Source organism: Populus alba, chromosome 1 (assembly GCF_005239225.2).
Source record: "Populus alba chromosome 1, ASM523922v2, whole genome shotgun sequence".
Classification (NCBI taxonomy): domain Eukaryota; kingdom Viridiplantae; phylum Streptophyta; class Magnoliopsida; order Malpighiales; family Salicaceae; genus Populus; species Populus alba.
The window spans coordinates 9,535,574-9,545,687 of NC_133284.1; the positions used below are offsets into that span (position 1 = coordinate 9,535,574).

At 32.0% G+C, this 10,114-nt stretch overlaps 1 protein-coding gene across 1 annotated transcript; it reads right to left on the bottom strand.

Annotated features, from left to right (window-relative positions):
- Positions 1–1,068: 1,068 nt before the first annotated feature.
- Positions 1,069–3,534, bottom strand: LOC118033698 (uncharacterized). Its single transcript, XM_035038786.2, has 5 exons — positions 3,175–3,534; positions 3,025–3,091; positions 2,867–2,915; positions 1,705–1,749; positions 1,069–1,423 (listed from the first exon to the last, which is right to left on the bottom strand). The coding sequence occupies exons 1-5, from the start codon at positions 3,409–3,411 to the stop codon at positions 1,357–1,359; spliced, it is 465 nt and encodes a 154-aa protein (XP_034894677.1). The 5' UTR covers positions 3,412–3,534; the 3' UTR covers positions 1,069–1,356.
- Positions 3,535–10,114: the final 6,580 nt, after the last annotated feature.

The window sequence follows — 10,114 nt, forward strand, 5'->3', positions numbered from 1 at the left end:
TGCATTAATTAGTGGTTGATTACCTTTATTACAGTCACGACAATCTACTTAATGAGTGCATGGAAACGTGCTCTTGGAGCCTATGCCTTCTTTCCTAATGTTCCCGAGTGTTGATTGACCAAATTGTTTGGTTTATTATGACTTTTCTTTTTTCTTTTTCACGGGTTGATTAGATATGCAACCATATCGTTGAAAATAGACTATATAGTATAGGTGGTAAACCATACTTTAACCCATATGAGATTTTAAGAAAAAGCTTAAATCTCCAGACTTCCAAGGGAAGATTAAAAATTAAGAAAAAAGGAGCAGGTTCCTTGGTTTTTGTTATCTACTATTTCACCTCCAACTTCCAAGGGAAGTATTATTTACTATAAACATTTGAGATTAATGTGAACCCTCTTCATATAAAACCTAACCCTTGCGATGAACGTGTTCCTCGTTTATCTAAAAATGATGCTCGAGCAGGACAAAAGCCGGAACAAGTTTCAATAAGGCGTGATTATTACTTTAGGACAATCATTTGCTAACCTCAAAACCAAACTCCATGAAAAAACCTTTTCCTCCTCCCGGTTTCACACTCCATAATTTAGCCCTTTCCATCTTTTTCAGGAAAGAACGTCGTTGTTCAAGATCCCATCACCAATAGTCACGCACTATTGGAGACAGCATGATATCACCACTGCCCCGGGCATAGCGTGGCCACAATCTTTCTTCTTGATTGGAGAGGGGCAGGGGTTAATGTTTCTTTTTCGGGCCTTCATGGGCTTTTCTTTTACTCGGGCCTGCTGTCTATCCTGAAGTCCAGAAACGCGGTTGCCGGGGTTTCCAGCATCTCCAATAATTGGCTCGTGTCTCCTTCCATGCATTCGGAATTGGAATCCAGAAATGAACCATGCTTGATGTCACAATGGTGACAGCGCAGCAAAGTCCTCGGTTGCTGAAAAGGAGCAATGGTCATTACAGAGCATCACGTAGGGCTATCACAGCATTGTCAAGAAAAGGCCAGATCCTTTTCAATAAAAGTCAGCTAGCCAAGCCAAGAATATCAATTCACCTACCAGGGGAAAATAGTGTGCAATTGAACTAATGTTATTAATCGTGCTTAACAGCTGTTCATGCTTTCAGATATCAATAGCCCACCAATGATCTCATGCACAGTTGTGCTCCCCGGAGCAGCCAGATGTGGAATTCACAGAAAACGAGTAAAATCAAATAGAATTTTAAAACGAGTTACCCTCTCACCAAATAATACAAACCTTCCCAAGTAAAATCAGCTTGGGAAGCAGATGAAGTTGTATATAAAAAGCTCCCGTGAGTGATAAACACCAATCAGGCGAGTAACTCCATGTTAGTGGTTCATGGAAAGCGGAGGAGTTTGGTCACAGCCGAGTCCAGCACATCGACATTTCTCCTCAGGTTTTTTCTAATCAAGCATTAAGAAACCCAAGAATACCGAAGAAGACAACCAAGAGAAATGCACTACCAAGAATTTTTTTTATAGTAGAAAGAGTCGCTTTCTTGAATGCAAAGGCCTGTGGTTCCCAGAGAAGAAGGAACCACCTGGCAATTTGGTTACCTCCGTGCTAGAAGGAGAAACCGAGGAGGTAAGATGAGCCTGTCGGTTCATCATAAGCAGCTTAAAGCAGCAAGTGGGGTAAGTGACATGTAAACAAGCATGCTAAGAAAACAAACACAAAAGGATACAGTTGAGTCGCTAGAGTGTCAATGCCCTTCATTTCCTCGTTCAATCTGCACCATAATTCCAGAAATGGGTTGGGAAAGGCATATCTAAAATATCATCAACTATTCGCAAATAAGGACTGTAAACAGGTTTTCAAGACTCCAAGTTGGGTTGCTTGAGTGAGTAGTTAGCCAACAAAAGGAGCTATCTCCAGCCAGGTTAGTTTCAGCGCCCTAACCAGTTATCTCTAGTAGACATGAAAATTATTTAACACTGTTTTTAAATTCTGGTTTATACTCAGAAGGGGGTGGCAAAACAATATGGTGACAGATGGTTCTGGCAAACAAAAACTCGCACAAATTGGAGGTTCAATTCTCAACGCATAGGTAACGAGATACTTGTCCAGATATATTAAGCTGCAAAACTTTGATTCTATTTTCTAATCACAAAGACACTATCCCAGGAGCAATTGAGGGAAACAACAAGGTGGTGAAAAATTAAGCAGAACAATCTCATTCAGATTCAGCTACCAACCATGTTGCACTCCAAAAATCTTTCACACATGCAGATTATCCAACATTCTTCATTAAATCCCAGTAAGTAAGAAAGAAAAATAACCATCAGCATTGTTTTTCTGCACTTAACATTTTGAAAACCATGTAAAAATTATGCTTCACAGAACCAGAAAACTATCTGCAAATATATATATATATATAAAGCACAAGGCATCTTATAGAAGTTGTGACTATACTTAACATTTATTACTCTAAACTTTCAGCTTGTTTGGGAATGCGGCTGGCAGCGCGTTACCAAAATTTTTTTATTTTTTTTCTGGCTTAAAATTAAGTTTTTTTTTTTTTTTTTTAATGTTTTTGAATTGTTTTGATATGCTAATATCAAAAATAAATTTTAAAAAGTAAAAAAATATTATTTAGATGTATTTCCAAACAAAAAAAAAAAAGCACTTTGAAAAGTAACCGGTAACCCAATACTAAACACGATTTTAATCATCATCTGAGTAGAATTTAAACTTTACCAGTTAATCAAGCATGAGCACAAGAACTTGCTCTCTATACTGTTAATATTTCTCCTAATTAAAAATGCAATAAAAGCAATTTTACAACCCTTCTCTTTTGATTAATTAAACCTTTCAAATTTAAGAATTACAAATTAATTAAATTATACCTCATACACGAATTTATGTACCGATTTCCCTTCGTTGCTGCATCAAGCACTGCAAGATTAGATACAATGATCAAAGATTTACAAAAAAAATAAAAAATATTCACAATTAATATCAACAATAATCAAATTCTTAAAAATAAATATCTAATTATTTTTACCAGATTCTTGAAGACGAGCAGTAGCATCACCAAAACATTGCATATGATCAACTGATGTACTAGTAGCCTACAATTATCACACACAAAAAAAAAAAACTACATTTCCTTTTCTCAAGAACCAAACAGAAAGTTAGAAGAGTCAAAGCTGACCTCGGAGAGAGCGAAACGAAGTGAAGCGAAGAGAGAAGTGAAGCTACCGGCGATGGCTAGAGAGTCTCTCTCGATGATTTCTAGTGCCTTGAAGATCTCACCCTGGTTCAAATTGGTTTTCGGTTCACGGCGGTCGGGTTCATCGGGACACATGGCCGGTGGATCCAGGTCTGGTTGTATGATTACTGATTCTGTATCCGTTGATTGATCTCTCTGAGTTGCTGCCGCTTCTTCCATTTCCCGCGATTTAAAGAAAGACAGAGATTTGTATTTGATATTTTTAATTAGTTATAGATGAGGAATTCAGTGATCTTTGTAAAAAATTTACCACCATCTATTTTCGTTTGGGCTTTGTGCATATTGGAAATAGTTTTTGTTTGTTACCTTTTCAATTATCCATTTACGGGAAGCCCAAGCACAAATTCAAAATAACTTTATTAAACTCGTTTAGCCTAACAGATTAACTTAATAAACCATCAATTTTAAAGTTTAATTTAGGCTAAATTTCCTTGCAAACTAGGGTGGATGTAGACTGGTTAAGACCTAACCTGGTCAATTCAAATAATATTTTATAAAAAAAAATTCCAAAAACAATGCATTTTTCATTTTTTAAAATTTTTATCTAAAACAATTGGTGTAGTCCAATTTTTAACCCTATTTTTTATATATTTAAAAAAATAAAAAAATTAAAATCTTTTATTAATGTTAACATGTGACCCTTTGAAAAAAATAAAAGAAAAGGGAAATCAAAATAGAAAAGATGATTGGGTAATGAAAACAAGAGATTCATATAAATCAAAGAATATAAGTTCTGATTTTAGTAGGAAACTTTTTATTTCTATCATTTTCAATAAATTATTCTATATGAATTAATATAAACAGTTCATATAAATCACAATTCATGTATTTATTTTAAATTTATAAATAATTTTGGTGTGATAATATGTCTTTACGTTAATAACATAATCATTATTAGTGTTAATAACATAATCATTATTAGTACTAACATGAATAATGTTAATGATAGGAAGAAATGTATAATCTTAAAACTTAAAATGAAGGATTTAAACAAGATAGATATAATTAGAGGTGTTCAAAAAAACTGATCAATCCATTAAATTATAAAAAGAAAAACATTAAATTAAAACACCAAATCGAGAGAAAAAATTGATCAGGCCGATTTAAAAATTAGAAAACTTACTCAGTTCGATTCGGTTTCGGTTTTAAAAACAAAATTATGTAACCAAACTGGACCCGATGTGTCTTAAAGGCTTAAACAAAAAAACCAATCAACCGATTAAACCGTAAAAAGAAAAACATTAAATGAAAACACTGAACCAAGAGAAAAAATTGATCAGGCCGGTTTAAAAATTAGAAAACTCACTTAGTCCGGTTCGGTTTTGGTTTTAAAAACAAAAATTAGGTAACCAAATTGGACCCAATGTGTCTTAAAAGCTTAAACCCACTTTAAAAAAAAAAAAAAAGAGGGGTATAAATAGAAAAGTAACCTGACCTAAGATTACAAATTTCCTCACTTTTCCAATAAAAACAGCAGCCACCTCATTCCATCTCTCTTTGGCTGCCATCTCCCCCCACTAGTTTATGTGTTTATATTTCATTTTGATTTTTAAATGCTTTGGGTTTTGTTTTTACAATTTTCACTTCCATTTATTGTACTTCATCATTTAAAGTGTATAGTCTATATAGTAAAAACCATGGTGAGCCGGTGTATAATCCACTCCACTTTTTTAGTACAATTGTTGGAAGTGGATAATGCTTTTTATATTAAGATTAGAAGTGTTCTCCCTCATTCATCCACTTTAATCACAATTGTACTTTTAAAAAGGTTGATGCATTCACTGCACAACTTGCATAATTTTCTTCTCCGATAAATTTGTCTTTGCATACTCTGGCAGGGACCTTGAGAGAGTATAGTAAATAATTTGGTTACAAATTTTCTTCTTTTCACCTTCTTTTTGCGTGTGCTGGTTGAGGTGATTATATTTTTCGGTTTCAACCCTAAACAACCAATCTTAACCGAACTAAACCAGTTCAATTTGAACTAGTTTTCAGTTCAATTTGGTCCATTTTCTTAGGAAATTTTATTTTCTGGTTCAGTTGGGATTTTCAGCCTAAATCGAATCAAACCATGAACCACCCCTATATATAATTTTAGGTATAAAAGTAAGAAAATATGGTGGGGGGTTTCGCCCTTTGTCAATCTCATTATATTAATAAAGTCTTAAATAAATTTAATCAATTGAATATCAAAGAAGCAAATACTCTTTATGATGTTTCTTTTAAGTTGACTAAATATGCTAGTGCAATTAGTAGCTTAATGTATGTCATGTATTGTACTAGACTAAATATTGTTTTCATAATATGAAAATTGTCTAGATACACAAGTAATTCTAGTAAGAATCATTGGAAATAAATTACAAGAGTACATCACTTAAAAAAGACTATGAATTTTAGATTGTTTTATAATAATTTTCCAGTTGTACTTTAAAGTTATACTAGTGCTAGTTGGATAACTAATGTAGGTGATAAAAAAGCAACCTCTGGATAAGTATTTAATTTAGGAGGTGGTGTTATTTCTTGGGTTTTAAAGAAACATGCATTTATAACTCATTCTACAATGAAATTCGAGTTCATAGCTCTAATAGTCACAGGTAAGAAGACAAAATAGTTGAGAAATATGCTATTGATATTAAGTTGTGGCCATAACTGATGTCATCTATCTCTTTACACTGTGATAGTCAAGCAACTATATCCAAAGCATTTAGTAAAATTTATAGTGAAAAATCTAGAAATATCAACTTGAAACATAAATATACAAGGCAATTAATTTCTGATAGGATAATTATCATTGTGTATGTTAGATCTTGCAATAATCTAGCAGATCTTTCACTAAATATCTCTAAAGAGATTTAGTTAGAAACATTTATGCTAGTATGAGATTAAGACCATTTAATTAAACTTACTAATAAAAGGAACCCAACTTTTATTAGTACTTTTGCTAGTTATGAGTTTCACGGGTAATAACAAATTATTAGTAAGAATTGTGTATACTAATTTGTGTATGAAATCAAGATTTACAAAATTAGTATTCTAAATAAATAGGAGGATGAATAATTAACACTGTTAATGAAATCTCAATGTAAAATGGAAATTTCACTAATATGAACATATAAAGTGGTGTCGTTTCAATAAAAATTTAGAAAACTCTATAAATGTTCATGAATTCATAAAGTAGCATAAAATCATATTAGTGCTGAAATAATGATGAACTTCTGTTTTGGATTAATTGGATAAGGTGTATAGTATTTTTAATTTTATTGAATAAAATCTTGATTTAAGCTTTTTTTAGAACCATGATTTCTTTAGAGTTTTGAAATGCTTAGACTAAGAAGAGGTTTAAATCTAAAGATACATTCTTTTATGCATTTTACATGATACCGCCTAATATTACAAGATAAGTAGGGGATTGTTATTAAAATACTACTTGTATATTAGGTAATTAAAAAGAACTTTATCCCACGTTAGAAAGGTAAGATGTTTTATTAGGTAGTTGGAGAGTTGTTCATTTTTTCTCAAGTAATTAGATGTAAGTACTTTTTTCAAAAAAATTAATAATTTATATCTTATAAAAAAAATATGTCAGTATAATCTCTCTTTTATTTAATAAAAATAAAAAAACAACAAGAACAAATATAAAAAAACATTTGGACAATTTGAAATCAGAATAAAAAAGGTATCCTTCTTTAAATATATATTTAGAAAACATCTTACCATAATCATAGTTTAAATTAAACAAAAAATAATGTTATAATAATTCCAATGCAAATGTATTAAAAGAATATGAGAATAAGATATCACCATGCATTGTCTTGGAAAACATTTTTTAAAAGCATTATTTAACTCAGTTATGATGGTTAGGTCAATCTAGAGACATTTTATCCCAATCGTTTGCTTGGCATAATTTTCAAATTAAACTTGGTATAAATTAATATTTTATGACTCGATTGACTAATCAGATCCAAACGCGACTTGGTTGACGAATTTAAAACATAGTTTGACAAAACAAAATGAAAACGGTGTCATTCTAGCATTTTTAAAATATTCAATCGATGATGTTTTGGATTGACTCGAGTTAATCTGAGCTAAACCATCACTCCCACAATCTAGGTCATTGACTTGGTCATCTACTAACTTTATTTATTGGAATTAATTTTTTATTTAGTCATATGATAATAATAATAATTAAAAAAACAAACATATGTATGAAACAAATTAAATAAAATTTAAGGAAAAAAACACACAAAAAAAAAAAGTCATCATGGAGGGTTGTAAAAAAGTGTGCTTGCTTCAATAAAATAATATCTAAAGACTTGTTTGGTTGGGCCCTCAGCTATCATAGGATTCAAATTAAACTGGATGAAAGTTGATCTTATGTAACCTAATTGACTAAGTGAGTCCAAGCATGATATTGTCATACTAGCAAAAACTTGGTCTAACTTAATAAAAAACAAATCAAGGTGACACTATTTTAATATATTTTTTTAAAAATACTTAGACAATGATATTTTAGATTGATCCTAGTTAATTTATATTAAATATGTCAAACACATGACTTGGATCATGTACTTAAGTATGTCTATCAAATGACACGTCATTTATTGCGATAAATGACTTATCATCTATTGGTTGGCTTTCAACCCACTGCCATCCGTCTTTGGTGGCTAGAAAATCAAGGCAAACTTGAAGGACAAAAAAAATATATTCCAACTCCTTTTCATTTGAAAACATATGAGAAACATAATAAACACCTCAATAAATCCATTTTAATTCTTAAATTAACTTTTAATTCTTTTAAAAAATAAAAAGTAACCTAAATTCAAAACTATCCTCGAGCCTTAATCTACTTTTCCCAGCAAGATGAAATATCAAAAACTTCTAAATAGATCTTTTCTTATTGAACGAAACTTGTTGATATCAAGATTGATTATTTTTGTTGCCAGAATATGGCCAATCAATAACTTTATCTTTGTTTTGTTATTTTTCAATAACTTTCTCTTTTCTCTCTCTAGCAAATCCAAGGAATGAAAAACAAATAAAATGAACTTCTGGTCCAAAATTAAAACCTCATAACTAAAGGAACTATAAAAGAAGAAAAAGGAAATATATGTACTGAAAAGAATTTTTTTTGCGTGAATTTGATAATGACCATGCATTCTTCTCTTGTCTTGCATTTCTTCCTCTTTCTTTTAATCGTATATTTCCTCACCTAATTAAACATAGTTCATTAAATTAGATTTCAATCAAGTTTAAAAATCTAGAAAAATCCTTCAAATCCATAAGAAAATTTAGTTTTCTTTTAATATTTAGTTCCTTAGTTGTAATAAAAGGACGAACCTAAAAAAATAATCCCAAGTACACTCAATTTTCCTGTAAATATACTTTTTTTTTCAATTTCATCTCTCAAGTTTTAAAAATTCTCAATTAAGTTTTTCCATCCATATTTGATCACAGATCCAATTCAAAAGGTACTTTCTTTATAAGAAACACTATCATTTTGTAGAAAATTTAATGTTTTATATTTAGAATTATAATAAAGGACCCTATTGAAATATCCAAGTAATTAGGGAATAAAATTGATACAAAAATTATTTGGGAGTAAAATTTATTATATCCAATAGTTAGGGGTATATTTGAGGTTTGTCCAAAAAGAAAAAGGTATACAATGTATGTATTTTTGTCTCTTTTCACCCTCTTTGCTGATTACATCATCTTCCCTTTCTTTTCTTGATCCTGTCCACCGCTTCTTGTTCACAGTTTTTCCTTTGGGTTGTATTCTCTCTTATTTTGAAGATGTCTAGTGAAATACCCTTTATTAGTAGCCACGAAAACAACAATGGATGGGATCGAGATAATTCAAGATTGATCCCTTTTGATGAATCAGCACGCATACTCTTGGAATTCGAAGTGTCCACGTCTGTATTGGATGATTTGAGTGAAGATGACTATTTTGATTTTGAAGATGATAGTACTGATGGTCAGGAAGATATGGGTTTTGAGGATAACATGTCTTCTGTTTCTTCAGAATCATACACTAGTCATGTTCTTGATGCTAATGATCTTTCAATGCAGCTGCGGACAGAACTTGCCCTGGGTGAAGTTTCGCCCCTTCCTCCGCCGTATACTTTCACTGTTTATTCTGCTGGTTTTTATCTTGAAGATCCATCTTCGAGGTTAGCGGAAACATTGAGTGATAATGAGGGTCCAAAGGCGCAGTCCGCGAGTAAAGAATCCATTGAAAACTTGGAGGAGGTGAAGATTGATAGGGGATCATCAAATTTGGAGTGTCCCGTTTGCTTAGAAACGATCTCAACGGGGTCCGAAGCTAAACGCATGCCATGCTTTCATATCTACCATGGGAAGTGCATTGTTGAGTGGTTAATGAATAGCAATACATGCCCTGTTTGTCGCTACCAGATGCCTACGGAGTCTTGATTGATTTTGTTTCAAATTGGTTCTTGAACATGCCTTGAAATTCTTTGATTTTGTTATCTGCCCTACTTTTATCTTTTTTCTTAGTTTAGGGAGTGGTAGCGCTATTACTTTGTCCTCAGAAGCCAGGGACTGTGAGAACGCAGATCCACTGGTTTTCCTTTGTTTGATGGTACAATCCTGTTTGTCAACATGCATGTAGGCATCTATTTTCTAGCTTTTCTTGACCAAAATCCTGGAAAAGGTATCTTTTAGACGAAGCATGATGATCAGCTTATGGTTTGTTTCAATGCAAGAACTACTTCTTCTTTTTCCATTTTTTTTCCGGGGGCTGTTTGTAACCAGAAGCCAGCAAGTTCTGAGTTATTTTTCGTTGCAAGGAAGCATCATACCATATTGGCATGCGTGTAGTGATAACTAAGCAGGCGAA

What these genes read in the sequence shown, in the direction of transcription:
- LOC118033698 (XM_035038786.2), bottom strand. Translation starts at nt 3,411, where the DNA reads ATGGAAGAAGCGGCAGCAACTCAGAGAGATCAATCAACGGATACAGAA. An exon ending in TTCGTTTCGCTCTCTCCGAG is followed by an intron (nt 3,092 to 3,174) that starts GTCAGCTTTGAC and finishes TGATAATTGTAG; the next exon opens with GCTACTAGTACATCAGTTGA. An exon ending in TGCTCGTCTTCAAGAATCTG is followed by an intron (nt 2,916 to 3,024) that starts GTAAAAATAATT and finishes CTAATCTTGCAG; the next exon opens with TGCTTGATGCAGCAACGAAG.